Source organism: Lithobates pipiens, unplaced genomic scaffold, assembly GCF_037356315.1.
Source record: "Lithobates pipiens isolate NorthernLeopardFrog02 unplaced genomic scaffold, aLitPip1_a1.2 Scaffold_7, whole genome shotgun sequence".
Classification (NCBI taxonomy): Eukaryota; Metazoa; Chordata; class Amphibia; order Anura; family Ranidae; genus Lithobates; species Lithobates pipiens.
In genome coordinates, this window is record NW_027507892.1 from 106,720 (window position 1) to 123,786 (window position 17,067).

At 47.9% G+C, this 17,067-nt stretch overlaps 1 protein-coding gene across 1 annotated transcript in view; it reads left to right on the forward strand.

Moving 5' to 3' along the window:
• The first annotated feature begins 8,776 nt into the window (after nucleotides 1-8,776).
• The window catches only part of LOC143959289 (selenoprotein S-like), a 30,555-nt gene continuing 22,264 nt past the window's right edge, over nucleotides 8,777-17,067 (forward strand). The window contains exon 1 of the mRNA XM_077467967.1: nucleotides 8,777-8,958. Coding sequence (XP_077324093.1) covers nucleotides 8,880-8,958 — 79 coding nt within the window. The 5' untranslated portion in view covers nucleotides 8,777-8,879. The remainder of the gene's footprint in view (nucleotides 8,959-17,067) is intronic.

Sequence of the window (17,067 nt, forward strand, 5' to 3'; positions counted from 1 at the left end):
ATCCTCGGTTTGGCTGTGCTCTACTGGCGTCTGACAGACCCGAGCGAGGAAAAGCTGATCAGTGGCTCTTCCTATTTACACTGATCAGCCGTGATTGGAGACGGCTGATTACGTGGTAAAGAGTCTCCGTTAGAGACTCTTTACCGAGATCGTAGTTGCGGGGTGTCAGACTAACACCCCGCAACAATGATCGCCGCGATGCACGCCCCGGTCAGGACTTTGATGGCGGCAAAGTGGTTTCATTCTGCTATAGGGTGGGCGACAAATGGTTAACAATGGGAAATAGTTCCGCCCCCCCCCCCCCCCCCCTCGACACCAATGATGGGGGCACGATTCCCCGACCAGTGTCATTGGTACATTTGAAGAGAGAAAAGGGATCCCCCGCTACTGCACATCCACGCAAGTGTTCAAAAGTAGAATGACAACCTCAGGGCCCCCCCCCCCCCCCCAATTAGTGCAGTGTCTGTGTATTATCTGATCACTGTATTAGTGTCACTAGCGACGTCAGTGTCTGTTGGCACTAATTTCCTGCCACCCTGTCACAGTCGCACTATAAGTTGCTGATCACTGCCATTATCGTATACCATTACAGTTTGCACACAGTTAACCCCTTGATTGCCCCTAGATGTTAATCCCTTCTCAGCCAGTGTACAGTATTATCACTAATCATTGTATTGGTGTCACTAGCGACATCGGTGTCCCTTCCACCCAGTGTGTGTTGGCGCCAGATTGTCTGCCACCCTATCAGTCCCACTATAAGTCACTGATCACCGCCATTACAGTATACTGTCTATAGCTTTATAAATGCTAGTGTATATGTATGCTACCGGTATAGCTTTCACACAAACCAATTAATATACACTTATTGTAATTTTTTTATCGAAGGCATGTTCATGTAGCAAAATACATTTGCGCCTAAATTTATGAAGAAATTATACGTTTGTTTTACATATACAGTATATAAAATATTCAACATTTTTTTGTTTAAATAAAATCCCTAGTGGTGATCACATACCACCAAAAGAAAGCTCTGTGTGAGAAAAAGATTATATAAATTTAATTTGGGCAGTGTTGCATGACCATGCGATTACCAGTTAGTGGTTGTAAAGGCAGAGGGTTTTTTATCGTAAAAGACGAGCATTGGGGGGGTTGGGTGTGTTGTAGAGACTGCCATCAGTCAAGGCAGCTAACGGATCTAGACTTCCCAAGTCGTGATGACGCGGTGCTTCAACGGATTGCAGTGACATCAGCAGAGAGCGCACTTCAGATCGCACTCTGCTGAAACCGGGTCACTGGAATACAAAACGAATTGCACTCCTGTGACCTATAGGAGAAGCCCAGCCTAAGAATCTCAGGCTGGACTTCTCCTTTTAATGCATTAAGATAGAAAAAAGCTTTGTGTATAGCAGCCTCCCCAGCACTCCTAATGCTTAGCTGAGCCCCTTCTCTCCAGCGATGTCCATGAGTGTCTCGGCCGTCAGAGACTCTTCCTCCTGATTGGCTGAGACGGCAGCAGTGCCATTTGCTCCCACTGCAGTCGAAGTCAGCCATTCAGGAGAGGGGGGCTGGGCTCAGGTGCTCCCATAGCAAACTCCTTGCTGTGGGGGGCACTCGACAGGAGGGAGTAGCCAGGAGCGCCGAAGAGGGACCAGAGAAGAGGATTGGGGCTGCTGTGTGCAAATCCACTGCAACAGAGGAGGTAAGTATAGCATGTTTGTTAGCACTTTTTTTTTTTCTATTAAAAAAAAAAAACAAAAAAAAACAGGCTTTCAAGAAATGCTGAAGTCTGCTAGCAGCTTGTTTAAAGTGGCAATCGGCACTCCCATTAGTATCTGTGTTAAACATTTACAAACTGGAACTGAATGGTACTTTAAGGACTTTACAGCTGCTTTGTCTTTGAAGAATGATCTTCATCCAAATCACTTTTCTGAGAGCTTTTGACAGGAAGTGAGTAGGACCGGCACACCAGTTTTAACCCCCTAAATACTGGGCAACCAAGCCGCAACCATTCATTTGAATGGGTTGTGCTCAGCGGGTGGTATCGCCATCTGAGCACGGGGGGGGGGGGGGTGTGTGTATAATTCCTGCTGCAGCATGGTTACACCTCCGGTCGCAATTGCAAGTGTAAACACGCCCTAAAAGCTTCAGCCACGCTTGCTGGAAGCTCTGCAGTTACTGTTGGTCAAAGCTCACTTTTCACACTGCCCTTCTACAAGCTGAAGCCCGTGAGAAACGAGCCTTATGCTTTATAGTCGTTTTTTTAGGTGTGTCGTTTTCTGTTTACATTTATGGACAAAAAAAAATTCATGCTCGACTGCCTTGATAGGATTGAAGCATTCAAAGTGTATAATGTGGTCAAATCCTATACATCTCAAACTGTAAGGCTACTTTCACACTGGTTCGCATTAAAACTGCCTGTAAAACGCCTATGCATTAATGGAGCGTTTTTTCCTCCACTTTTGCAGCATTTGCGGTGCACTTTTTATTTTTATTTTTTATTTATTTTTTAAAGACGTGACTCAAAATCCCTTAATGGGGGCGTTTTTGAGGTGGTTCCCGATTTATTTCAATAAGGAGCTTTTTTTGGTAATTTTTTTTATTTATTTTTTCCTGACTAAACATGCGCCAATAATGTGGCAAGCAGAATTGTTTACACCACAAAGGTAGCGCACCTCCCCAGTGTGGACACATACATAGAATTTAACCTCTTCACGACTGTGCTATAACCTGAATGATGGCTGCAGTGCGGTCGCACATTACCAGGAGGGCATCACATGACGTTGTCCTGTGATTGTGGCGCACATGGGCAGTGACTTGGGATTTCTGTGTCCTTTGGACACTGATGATCACAGATTGGGGAAAAGAGCCAATTACAGCGGCTCTTTACCATGTGACCAGCTGTGTCCAATCACAGTAGATACGTGTAAACTATTCGCTGGTTACAGGTGATGTATCAAATAGTGTCCCCCCATCGGATAGTGTCCGCCCTGTATGGAGGACAAGGAGAAGCCGAACATCTCCGAAGATGAACGGCGCCTGTACAGTGAGTCCAGGTTCAAGCCCCACCGTCCAAGTGAACATAGAGTTAGAATAAAACATAGCTGAGCGAAGCGAGGCCGTGCCCGAAGCGTGGCGAGCGGCCCTGTTACTATGTGTAACCGTATGTCCACTTGGATGGTGGGGCTTCAACAGGCGCCGTTCTTCGGAGTCTCCTTCTCCTCCATGCTGTGCCTGTGTAGTACGGGGTGGACACTATTCGATGGCGGGCACTTTTTTGACAGAACACCGGCAGTCCTCTCCTCATGCTGACAGCCAGGAACCGGCTAATCCGCACGGGACATCTACGTTGGTAATCCAGGGCACTGATCATCAGTACAGCCCAAACAGTACCTCCTCATCAGTGCCCATCAATGAAGGAAAAAAGTTAGTTATTTACAAGATTTCCTAACCGAAACTAAAACTTTTTTTTCTTTGGGGGGTGGTTTGTTTGTTTAGCAAAAAAATAAAAAATTAAGCCCAGTGGTGTTAAGATACCAAAAAAAAAAGCTCCATCTGTCTCAAAAAAATGATAGAAATTTATTTTGGGTACAATGTAGCATGACCGCGCAATTGTCATTCAAAGTATGGACGCGCTGAAAATTGGCCTGGGCAGGAAGGGCTGAAAGTGCCCAGTAGGCAAGGGGTTAAAGGATAGTGTTTTTCTTGCTTTTCAGGCTTTTTTTTTTTTTTTTTGTAACGCAAAAGCGCTTTTAAAAACCTCCTCAGTGTGAAAGCAGCCTAAAGGCCCCTTCACATCTGTGTGTGGCACAATACCATGCACGCCTTAGTAATGGCAGCGATCAGGGTGTGTTTTTTTTTTTTTTTTTTTTTTTACCACTTCAATACAGGGCATTTTAACCCCCTGCCTGCCCAGACCAATTTTTAGTTTTCAGCACTGTCGCACTTTGACAATTGCGCGGTCATACAACACTGTACCCAAATGAAATTTTTATATTTTTCCCCACAAATAGAGATTTCTTTTGGTGGTATTTGATCACCTCTGCGGTTTTTGTTTTTTGTGCTATAAACAAAAGAAGAGCCACAATTTAGAAAAAACACTATTTTTTACTATAATAAATATCCCAATTAAAAAAAAAAAAATGTTTTCCTCAGTTTAGGCAGATACATATTCTTCTACATATTTTTGGTAATAAAAATCGAAATAGGTGTATATTGATTGGTTTGCCCAAAAGTTATAGCATCTACAAAATACAGGATACATTTATGGCATTTTTATTTATTTTTAATGGCGGCGATCTGCAAATTTATTTTTTCATGACTGTGACGTTGCGGCAGACATATCGGACACTTTTGACACATTTTTGGGACCATTCACATTTATACAGTGATCAGTGCTATAAAATTGCATTGATTATTGTGTAAATGTGACTGGCAGGGAAGGGGTTAACACTAGGGGGTTATCGAGGGGTTAATTATGTTTCCTATGGAGTGATTCTAACTGTAGCGGGGAGGGGAGGGGACTCGCAAGGGGAGGAGACCGATCGATATTCCTCTGTACTGAGAACACACCATCGGTCTCCTCCCACCTGACAGGACGTGGATCTGTGTGGACATCGCAGGCCGCCAGGCACGCGCACTGGGTCCCATGCAACGCGGCGGGGGTTGTGCACGCCCCCTAGACAGGTGGGAAGCCGAGGCCGTTATATGACGCCCGCCCAGGATGGGAGATCCCTCCTGCGGACGTCATATGACTATGGGCGGGTAATGAAGTGGTTAAGCGGGACTGCGACATTGCGGCCGAAAGATTGGACACCTAACTGACATTTTTTACACTTTTTTGGGAACCAGTGACATTATTACAGTAATCGGTGCAAAAAATATGCACTGACATTGTACTAATGACATTGGCAGGGAAGGGGTTAACATCAGGGGCTATCAAAGGGCTAAATGTGTTCCCTGTTTGGGTTTTCTAACTGTATAGGGCAGTGTTTCTCAACTCCAGTCCTCAAGGTGCCCCAACAGGTCATGTTTTCAGGCTTTCCTTTATTTTGCACAGGTGATTTGATCAGTTTCACTGCTTTAGTAATTACCACAGCTGTTTCATCTGAGGGAAATCCTGAAAACATGATGTGTTGGGGCGCCTTGAGGACTGGAGTTGAGAAACACTGGTATAGAGCAGGGATATGCAATTAGCAGATCTCCAGGTGTTGCAGAACTACAATTCCCAAAAGGCATAGGAAGACTCTGCCAGCCACAAGCATGACACTCAGAGGCAAAGGCATGATGGGACTTGTAGTTTTGCAACAGCTGGAGGTCCACTAATTGCATATCCCTGGTATAGAGTACTGTGTGACTGGGGAAACACACAGCGATCCATCTTCCTGCATAGCAGAAAGACGGGATCTGTGTGATCTCCCCTGTCAGAACGAAGATCTGCCTTGTTTACACAGGCAGATCGTCCTTCTGTCACTGTGGGGAACTATCGCGGGTGGCCGGCAGACATCAAGTCCGCCGGGACCCGCAGATTGGAACCACTGCTGGCCGATGGGAGTGCGCGCCCACAAAAGCGAGTTCCCGCGACGAAGTACAACTACGGCAATTTGCAGGAACAAGCCACCTTGCCGCAGATCAATGATGGTGGCTGGTCGGGAAGCAGTTAAAGGGGTACTAAACCCTCCTATCCTTTTCAGCCAAGAAAGCTGCCATCTTAGCCTCTGTTTGATCTGCAAGTGCCATGGCTCTGCAAATGTGATCAGTTATGACACCAGCCATTGGATGGTTTGGCAGTTTGGTTGAGAGCACAACCTATGTGACGGTTACATTCCCAGCACATGAAAATGTTAAAGCGATTGGGTTTCTTTCCACTTTAACTGCTTCCGGACCACCCACCGTATATATACTGTGGCAGGGTGGCCCGGCTGCGCAAAATCAACTACCTGTGTGTGATTTTGTGCACGTGGTGTAGGGGGCGTGCACGCACCGTGGGAGCCTATCAGCCGCCGCCAATCGTTCAGTGGAGTGAACGAGCAGCGGTCTGCCTATGTCAGTGATGGTGAACCTTGGCACCCCAGATGTTTTGGAACTACATTTCCCATGATGTTCAACTACACTACACTGCAGTGTAGTGGAGTATCATGGGAAATGTAGTTCCAAAACATCTGGGGGGGGGGGGCAAGGTTCACCATTACTGACCTATGTAAACAAGGCAAACTGCTGATCTGTCAGGGAGCAAAAAGCTGAAACATGGATCTCTCTTTTCCTCCAGTGTATCCGTCCCCTCCCCCCACAGCTTGTAAGCACCTCCCACTGACACACTTAACCCCTTGATCACCCTGGTGGTAACCTCTTCCCTGCCAGTGCCATTTATACAGCGATCAGTGCATGTTTATAGCACTGTATTGGTGTCCCTGGTCCCCAAAAAGTGTCACTTAGCGTCGCAATCGCGCTAAAAATCGCTGATCAGCGCCGTTACTAGTAAAAAAAAAAAAAAAAAAGCAATAAATCCTTCCCCATAGTTTGTAGACGCTATAACTTTTGCGCAAACAAATCAATATATGTTTATTGGGATTTTTTTTTTTATGTTATTTTTTTTTACCAAAAATATGTAGCAGAATACATATTGGCCTAAACTGATGAAGAAATTTTACATATTTTTATTGGGAATATTTTATAGCAGAATGTAAAAAAAATATAGTTTTTTTTATATTCAAAGTTGTTGCTCTTTTTATGTTTATAACGCAAAAAATAAAAACCGCAGAGGTGATCAAATACCACCAAAAGAAAGCTCTGTTTGTGGGGGGGGAAAAAAAAGGATGTCAATTTTATTTGGCTACAATGTTGCACGACCGCGCAATTGTCAGACAAAGCCGGGCAGCGCCGTATCGCAAAAAAAAAAATGGCCCGGTCAGGAAGTGGGTAAAACCTTCTGGAGCTGAAGTGGTTAAGGGCCTTGAGGCGATTCAGTTCACGTTGTGCGCTATACAAATATCTTATTCATTCATTCAATGGTTTAGGGAAAAAAAAACGCAGTTTAAGTGGAGTTCCACCCTACAAAAAAAAATTTTTATTTATGTGCATTAAAAAAAAAAAAAATGTGGAGAATTTTTTTTACTTGCCTCTAAATGCCTGTTGCTAGGGGGTCCCTCGTAATCTGCCTCCTTCAGCACCTGGGCTCTTGACGTCATTTCCCTTGGCGCAGGAAGGGAGATCACCTCTCCCCCCTCCCTTTTGTCGATCATCTTGGACACGTCTGAGCAGTGGCGTAACTAGAACCTTCAGGGCCCCGATGCAAGAAATTATGAAGGGCCCCCCTGAACCCCAGTCAGGGCCCTTTCCTCCGAGTCCGGCGGTGGAACTCCAGGGCGTGGTCACAGCTATGACCTTTGTGAGCCCTGTAGTTCCACCACTGGCATCAGTATTTTTTTTTTTTTTATTATAGTTTTTTTTTTATATTTAGGTGCCCCATTGGGGGACTGTCTCTGGCTGGGGAGAACAGACATCGGACTGAGCGGCAATGCATGGAGCAGGAGAGGGGTACTCTGAGGAGCCGGCCGATGACACAGGTCATGTGGGGAATGCACAACTAAAGAGCAGCCAGTGTGATAGTCGAGCATGGAGCTCTGCTAGTCACCCATGTGCATGGTGCACTTGTACCCTTAGCTGCATATGCTGCTGCCGTCCATATGTAGAGGGGGCTGCATGGGCCCCCTGCAGCACAGGGCCCAGTTGCGGTCGCAACTGCTGCACCCCCTATAGTTACGCCCCTGCGTCTGAGGTCCCAGATAATTACGTGGCCAACCGTGGCGCCGCTCATGCAGTGGGTGCCTGTCTGTGAAGCCACAGCCAGGCGCCCAGAGTTACAATGTCGGCGCCGCCAAGCGGAGGGGGAGACGAGCGGGGCTTCGATCCCCCGCATCGCTGGGACAGGTAAGTGTCCGATTATTAAAAGTCAGCAGCTGCAGTATTTGTAGCTGCTGACTTTTATTTATATTTTTAAGCGGCACACCACTTTAAATTCCCAACATGCTGGGAATGTAACTGTCACATTTGCTTGTGCTCTCAACTAAACTGTCAAAGCACCAAATAGCTGGCGTTATTATAACTGATCACACGGGCAGCACCATGCCAGTTGCAGGTCAAAGAGAAGCTGTGATGGCGGCTTCCTAGGCTGAAAAGTATAGGAGGGTTTAGTTCGGCTTTAACCACTTGTTTTTTTTTTTGTTTTGTTTCTATTCTAGTTTCTTGTTTTACTTTATTCTTTTATTTTGTAGTCTGCTCTGTTTTGCTCTATTATATTCTATTCTTTCATTTTCTAGTCTATTCTTTTCCTTTATTTTCTATTCTATTAAATTCTCTTTGGAAATTTGATTTTAAAACAATTCAAATTCAATCATTTATTTCGGATTTGTTTAAATTCGGTTGTAATTCAGAGATTTGTATGCATCCAAATAACGAAAAAAAATTGTCCGCATTTCAATTCGCAAACGTCTACATTGCAGTCACATAGCTGGGGGGGGAGATAATAATATAAATATGTATATATTTTTATATATAAATAAATATATCCATCCTTGTGTGCAGTCTCCTAGATTGAGCCCCATGCAGCCCAGCCTCCCTCCCAGCTGCCTCCTTCTATAGTAGCTTAATCATCGTCCAGGCTCAGCGCCGCCCTCCTACCCACTATCAGCCAATCACAAGTGTCGCTGTCCTGCAGAGAGAGTTTTGGAACGCATCGTACTTCCGGCTTCTGATCGGTAGACGTCCCGTGCGTCCCCACGTGACCCCACCAGGGACACGTCATCTGCGCGCTGCTATTGGCTGGAGCGCAGTAAACATCTGGAACACCGGATCTGGTGTGAGGAGGAAGCGGCTGTGTCAGCATGGAGATGGGCGATCAGGACGTGCCGCCCGCCCAGCAAGAACTGCAACTGGACTTCATCAGCTTCCTGCAGAATACAGGTGACGCCCCCCCCCCCCCAGTGTCTGTATGTGTTGGGGGGGAGGAGGGGGGTCCATCTGACCTGTCCTATGTGACAGCTGGCCCTTTAAGTGGTCTGGTGTTAGGGGCTTAAGGTAATGTGGCTTTGTGATTGACTGTGCATTGATGACATCATCTAGAGCCCCTTCCAGTTGACCACGATGCCCAAGGCTTGTAGGAGGGGCTTCTGATCATGTGGCACAGTGATTGGCTGTGCACTGATGACATCATCTGGATTGCCTCCTACCAGTGGACTGTGAGACCCAAGGCTTGTAGGATGGGCTTCTGATCATGTGGAACTGATTGGCTGTACAGTGACATCATCAGGTGGCCTGCCTACCAGTTAACTGTGATAACCAAGACTGGTAGGAGGGGTTTCTGATCATGTGGAGCAGTGATTGGCTATACAGTGACATCATCAGGCCTCCTGCCTACCAGTTGACTGTGATAACCAAGACTGGTAGGAGGGGCTTCTGATCATGTGAAACTGTGATTGGCTATACAGTGACATCAGGTGCCCTTCCTACCAGTGGACTGTGATAATCAAGGCCTATTGGAGGGGCTTCTAATAATGTGATACAGTGATTGGCTGTGCAGTGGCATCATATGGAGCCCCTCCTACCAGTGGGCTGTGATAACCAAGGCTGGTAGGAGGGGCTTCTGATCATGTGGCACTATTCTTGGCTACACAGCAGTGACATCATCAGGGGCCTCTCCTATGGGTCGAGATAGGTGCAGCACTCTTATTGGCCACACAGTGATGACATCAGGAGCCTCTCCTACCAGTGGCCCGTGATGCCCAAGGCTTGTAGGAGGGGCTTTTCCGATCATGTGGCACAGTGATTGGCTGTGCACTGATGACATCATCTGGATTGCCTCCTACCAGTGGACTGTGAGAATCAAGGCGTATAGGAGGGGCTTCTGATCATGTGGCTCAGTGATTGGCTATACAGTGACATCATCAGGTGTCATGCCTACCAGTTGACTGATAACCAAGGCTTGTAGGAGGGGCTTTTGATCATGTGGCACAGTGATTGGCTATACAGTGACATCATCAGGCGTCCTGCCTACCTGTTGACTGTGATAACCAAGACTGGTAGGAGGGGCTTCTGATCATGTGGAACTGTGATTGGCTATACAGTGACATCATCGGGAGCCCTTCCTACCAGTGTTCTGTGATAATCAAGGTCTTTTGGAGGGGCTTCTAATAATGTGATACAGTGATTGGCTGTTCAGTGACATCATATGGAGCTCCTCCTCCTACCAGTGGACTGTGATAAGCAAGGCTTGTAGGAGGGGCTTCAGATCATGTGACACTATTCTTGGCTACACAGCAGTGACATCATCAGGGGCCTCTCCTATGGGTCGAGATAGGTGCAGCACTCTTATTGGCTGCACAGTGATGACATCAGGAGCCTCTCCTACCAGTGGCCCGTGATGCCAAAGGCCAGTAAGAGGGGCTGTCACCCACATGGCATTGTGATTGGCTGCACAGTGATTACATCTTCAAGAGTTTTTCCTCCTGGAGGGCATTGATGCTGAAGGCCAATAGGAGGGGCTTCTGATCATGCAGTGCTGTGATTGGCTGCACCGTGATGACGTCATTGGTAGCCCTTCCTACCAGGGGGCTGTGATAACCAAGGCTGCTAGGTGGAGTTTCTGATCATGGTGCAATATTATTGGCCCTTCAGTGATGACATCATTGGAAGTCCCCCCTACTGGTGGGCTGAGATACCTGAGGTTCTGTCATGTAGTACTGTGATTGGCTAAACAGCAATGACACGATTAGGAGCTCCCCTTACCGATGGGCTGCGATAACCAAGGCTGTCAGTCAGGGCTCCTTATGTGGCACTGTTATTGGCTGTACAGTGATGACATCATCAGCAGCCCTCCTACGAATGGGGCATTATACTCAAGGCCTGTAAGCCGGGCTCCAAGCCATGCAACACTGTGATTGGATGTACCTTGATGACATCATTGGGAGCCCTACTAGTGGGCTATGATAACCAATGCTGGTAGGAGGTGCTCCAGATCATGTGGCACTGTTATTGGCTATACAATGATGACCTCGTCGGCAGCCCCTCCTACTGGTGAGTTGTGATGCCTAAGGCTCTCAATCATGCAGCACTGTGATTGGCCAAAGGGTGATGACCTTATTGGGGGCCCATTCTACCACTGCGTTTTGATACCCAAGGCCTGTAGAGGGGCCCCTGATCATGCGGCATTGTGATTGGCTGCACAGAGATGCCATCATCGGGAGCCCTTCCTACGAATGGGTCAGTAGGTGGGTCCTCTCATCATGCAGCGCTGGGATTGGCTGTGCAGTGATGACCTCATTAGGAATCCCTCCTATCAATGAGCTCTGGTGCCCACAGCTGGTAGGAGGGGCTCACAATCATACGGCACTGTGATTGGCGACACAGAGATGGCATTGGGAGGCCCGCCTACAGGTGGGCTCTGATGTGTGGCGGCGTTCAGTGAACTTAAAGTGGAGCCCCCATCCAAAAGGGGAAGCTCTTGTTTGCACCCCCCACCCATCCACAGCCACATTTAGCACTTGTCTTGGGGGGGAGGGAGGTGCGGGTACCTGGATTTGACAAGTACCCGCTTCCTTTTCAGATCTGGGATGGAAGAGTTTGCGGGGTACGAATCCGCATACCTGGTAGAGTACTGGTCACCAGGTATGCGGATTCATACACCGCATAGTGATTTTATTATAGAGTGTACGGGGAGAGTAGATGGTTTACTTCCTACCGCAACCTATTGCCGCTTACCTTTTATACTGTGTGTAAGTGCCGATGGGGGTGGGGGTGGAGGGGGGATTTGGGGCATAATCCTGTCATTTAAAGGCATTGTACACTTTCACACATTTCCTTTGCTATAACTCGGTATAATGGAGTTCTATTCCCTGTGTTTGTCTTGCCTTGTAATGATTGGCTCACATGTTGTGGCTGCAGATTGTAGTGTCATGGCTGATCGATTCCCCCCCCCCCCCCCCCCTAAGTCCATGTATTTGTCAAGCTTGTCCCTGCTAATGAGACGGGCAATTACTTGTTCGGGGTCACACAGTGTCCAATCCATGCCTCATCATTTTCTCTGTGTTGCGATACACATGTAGAAGTAATAATGTGATCAAAGACTGCATGACGATCTCTCTGATAATCGATCTGCCTGTTCGTGTCTGTGTCCGCTCTAATTACTGTGTAGCTCTCACCTGCAGAGCACGAGGCTGAGCAAACTGATTATTGTGGGATATATAGTTTTTTCACAGGAAGTGTCGGTTCTCACACTAAATAGAGAAAAGGTCATGCATTAACCTGTGCAGTGCAATGCCTCAGTTTTGAACACAAACAGAAATTGCTGCCGCTGGATTGTGAAGAATTTCTCTACTACAGGATGTGTGTACAGGGCATCTAATGACACCATGAAATTGCATGATCAATGCACATCTTATGCAGGTGAAAAACACAAGGGGGAGGGGTACTGGAGGTGTAGAATGCCTTTTTAAAGCGCTGGAGAGAAAAAAAAAACCTGCAACACAATTGGTTAAAGTGATTGTAAACCCTTACAAACCACTTTGACCTACAGGTAAGCCTAGATTAAGGCTTACCTGTAGGTCCAAGCAATATCTCCTAAACCTATATGGTTTAGGAGATATTTGCCCGAAAACGGGCTCCGCTGTCTACGGCGCATGCGCCGTAGACAGCGGCGCGCAGGCGCACTGAGCGCGGCAGTTCCAAGAATGGAGCTGCCGCATTTGTCGACTCCCGTGTGCATGTGCGGGAGTGACGTCATCGCGGCTTCGCCGAATGACAGCGGCGGAGCTGCGAGACGCCACCAGCAAGATGGATGCGGCGGACTACAGGGGACAGCGGCGACTTCGCTGGCTCCTGTGTCAGGTAAGTGACACATAATGGGCTACTATGCGATGCATAGTAGTCCATTATGCTTTACCTTTGCAGGGAAAAAAAGAGGAAGTAAACTCATCAGGGTTTACTTCCTCTTTAATGTGCTAGTATGCATCGCATACTAGCACATTATGAAATACTCACCTTAGAACAAAGCCCTGTCAGCGGCGCCCGGTCACCGCTGAGAGGGCTGACATCTTCTCCCGTCCTTTCTTCCGGGATCGCAGGCTCTACACTGTGAGTGGCTGGAGCCGCTATGACATCACTCGCACACATAAGCCCTCGTTTCCGGCAGGAAGGTCTGGCATGGCACGGTAATCCAGACCATCAGCGTGCATGCGCCGGCTGCATGCATGGTGAATAATCTCCTAAATGGTGCACGTTTAGGAGATATTCATTTTACCTACAGATAAGCTTCATCATAGGGTTGGTTACCTGTAGGTAAAAATAACAAAGCGGCATATTATACAACCGCTTTTAAGATGTGCCAAATTCCACACCTTTTATATCCTAATCTGCACAACAGTAGAAACAAAGAAATGAGTTTGGGAAAAGAGAGCTCCGTAGGATAGAAGCACCATCTGCCCGTTCAGAATCTTTGGAAGACTCTGCTGGCATTTGCTGGCTTTGGCTCTGACAGTGAAGATCTATGAAGCTGTCCATTGCTATGCAGACCTGTCCCCCGCTGCATGCAGAGAGGAGTGTCGGGCGCTCACGCGCGCTGCTTTGTTGGAAGTGGAGTGAGAGCGCCATGTGCTTCCCCATACCAGGAAGGATCGGGTTATTCTTGGCGTTCTGAATGGTGTGCAAATGGAGCACATGGAAGGTAGATACTTCTTTTTTTTTTTTTTTTTTTTTTTTTTTTTTTTTTAGGACATTTGCTGTCAGCAAACCTGTTGCCTTCCTGTGAACTGATAATGCAAACATTTGTGTCTCGTTATGCAGACTTTAACCACTTCCGGACCGCCGCACGCCGATGTACGCCCCTACTTTGGGGACGGATATCGTTATGGTAGCAGCTAGCTACCATAACCCCGGTATCCCCTTGTTCGGCCGGCGGTCCGGTACAAGATAAAAGTGGTCTCTGCGTCGAATTCACCGCAATATCACTTTTATCTATGGCGAGTAGGAGTGCAATGGATCAAAAAAACTCACGGATCGGATCGTTCCTCGGATCGGCAAATAATAATTGAATTTGCAAGAACCTGTGAAAATTCCACCACCTTATAGTCCCCACTGTAATATCCACATCATCTCCCCAATGTAATATTGGCTTAGTACGGCTGGGTATTGGCAGGGTATTGCCGATTATTGCAGAGTATGGAGGGATGGCTGAGCATGGATGGATGGATGTGACTGCAATTGTCGCAGAGCAGCGCTGTGGGCACTACAGATCCAGCCCACAGCGCTGCTGCCATCCGATCTCTCCCCTCCACTGTACAGATCATTACACAGAGGGGAGAGGGGAACCGGTGACATGACGCCGGTTTGTATAAAAGGCAGCGGATCACTCTGCAGATCGTGTGGCGTGCTGATCCGAACAGGTTGACCCCTAATGGCGAGAGAGGGCCTCCTGCTGCGATCCGGTGCCCTCCGCCACTTACTGTAGCCGTCGGCAGCGGCGGAGGCGATCGTGTCTGTCCCCTGGGCTGACATGGAGACGAGTAAGAGCTATGGGAGCCATCTTCCTCTCAAAGGAGCATTTTATTTATTTATTAATTTTTTTAAATGACAACTTCAAAACAAAAGTCAGCAGCTACAAAAAAAAATTAAAAAATTGTCTTCTGATTTTTAATAAACACACTCACCTGTCCCACAATCCAGCGACGTGGCCACCCAAACCCTCCCTTCTTTCCGCCGGCCTGTCTGTGCCACTGGCAATACTACTGTGGGCATCCGGCTGTGGAAGCTTGCAGCTTCACAGCCGGGTGCTCATGTTTCACTGCGCTGTCCTGCATAGCTGGGCAATCTTCTGGGACCTGTGATGCGTCCTAGAAAAATTGCAGGGAGGAAGGGCCGCCGAGGCGGCCCAAGCGGAAGTGGGAGCTCGTTGGTTATCGTGATGCATCATGGAATGGAATCGTTGACCAGCTTATCGAATCAAATCGTGAGACCAGTGAAGATGTGCACCACCTGACCCATTGGCCACGGTCGTGTAGTTTTAGTTGGGTAAGTGCTTTCAGCCACGGTTGCGTAGTTGAGGTGGGTGAGGGTGGTTGTCCATGGTTGCTTAGTTGTGGCGGGGGAGGGCGGTCGGTCACAGTTGCGTAGTTGACGTGGGGGAGGGTGGTCGGTCACGGTTGCGTAGTTGAGGCAGGTGAGGGCGGTCGGCCACGGTTGCGTAGTTGGCGTGGGTGAGGGCGGTCGGCCACGGTTGCGTAGTTCAGGGCGGTCGGCCACGGTTGCGTAGTTGAGGCGGGTGAGGGCGGTCGGCTACGGTTGCGTAGTTGAAGCGGCTGAGGACGGTTGGCCACGGCTTCGTAGTTGAGGCGGGCGGTGGGCCACGGCTGCGTAGTTGAGGCGGGCGGTGGGCCACGGCTGCGTAGTTGAGGCGGGCGGTGGGCCACGGCTGCGTAGTTGAGGCGGGCGGTGGGCCACGGCTGCGTAGTTGAGGTTGGCCACAGCTGCGTAGTTGAGGTGGGCGGTGGGCCACGGCTGCGTAGTTGAGGCGGGGGAGGGGTGTTTGGCCATGGTTGGGTAAGTGCATTCTTCCATGGTCAGATCGTTCAGTTGAGTAAGCGTATTTAGTCCTGGTCATATTGTGGTCACAGACCTAACTTTGTAAATGACTAGTTAGATTTAACATTCTCTGAGATGTGTAGTCGCCTTGTTTGCCCTCCTACCCAGGATGGGGTAATTCCATGTAGCAGTCAGTCTGCCAAATAAATGAATTCCTAATTCTTCTAATGCAAAATTGAAAGTATTTAATCCCATTGATGTTAGTACATGCTCCTATTTTGTCCAGTCCTGGCTTTACACAGCACCGGTAATGGTCTCTATGGCCACTTTCACGGTGGTCTCATATAGACACCATGAGGGTGGAGAGGCTATTCATTCACGAGTGGGAAATGAGTTGTCTCTGTTTGCGTATGTTGGGCAGAGGAGAAAATAATTCATTTTACATTGAAAAATATTTCGCTTTCACCAGATTATTTTTATAACAAAACCCTTTGCCAGTATAAAGAGGCGTATTAATCTGAGGTTCTGTACATTTCCAGCTATGCTGTTAACTTGATCTTCCACTAGAGGGCGCTCCAAGTCCAGTTTATAGTGTTAGACCAGCTCCATGTAGATCTACTTAGTTATTAGTGTGTTCTGATGGGTTAGAATCGTTAGATCATCTTGTCTTATGTATTGTTGATAATTTTATATATTTACATAGGAGCGATTATGTTTGCTTTTTACATAGGAGGATCAGCAGAAAACCAAGTTGGAATAACTTTTAATAAAATCCGTCTCACTAGAAATAAAGAGGATTTTCTGCCATCTCTAATGATGGGAAGCACCCAGAATGCACCTGGTAGCCAGAGAACAAGTCATTCTGGCCCAGGCTTGTGATATTTAAAGATTATAGTAATGTTCATCACAAAAAATGTTTTATTTTATTTGGTAAAGCAAAAAAAAAGTACTGTACACTCTACATCTATTGGATGGCCACAGGATGTTTCCCTGAGACCCGAAAATGATTTGAATGTTTCTCTGGGATAAAAAGGTTGAGCGATTGCTTAAGGCCTTACAAGCTAGTAGTAGTTAAAGGGGTTTTAAACCTTTGCATTTTTTCACCTTAATGCATCCACCACATTGCTGTTGGGGGGGGTCTGTAACAACCCCACCACATTGCTGTCGGGGGGGGGGGGGTGGGGTGTGTGCTCGGCAGCCACCCCACCACATTGCTGTCGGGGGGGGGGGGGTGGTCAGCAGCCACCCCACCACATTGCTGTCGGGGGGGGGGGGGTGGTCGGCAGCCACCCCACCACGTTGCTGTCGGGGGGGGGGTCGGCAGCCACCCCACCACGTTGCTGTCGGGGGGGGGGGGGGTCGGCAGCCACCCCACCACATTATCCACACCACTGTTGGGCACCAGTTCTCAAAAAGGATATCGGGGAACTGGAGAAAGTGCAGAGAAGGGCAACCAAACTGATAAGAGGCATGGAGGAGCTCAGCTATGAGGAAAGATTAGAG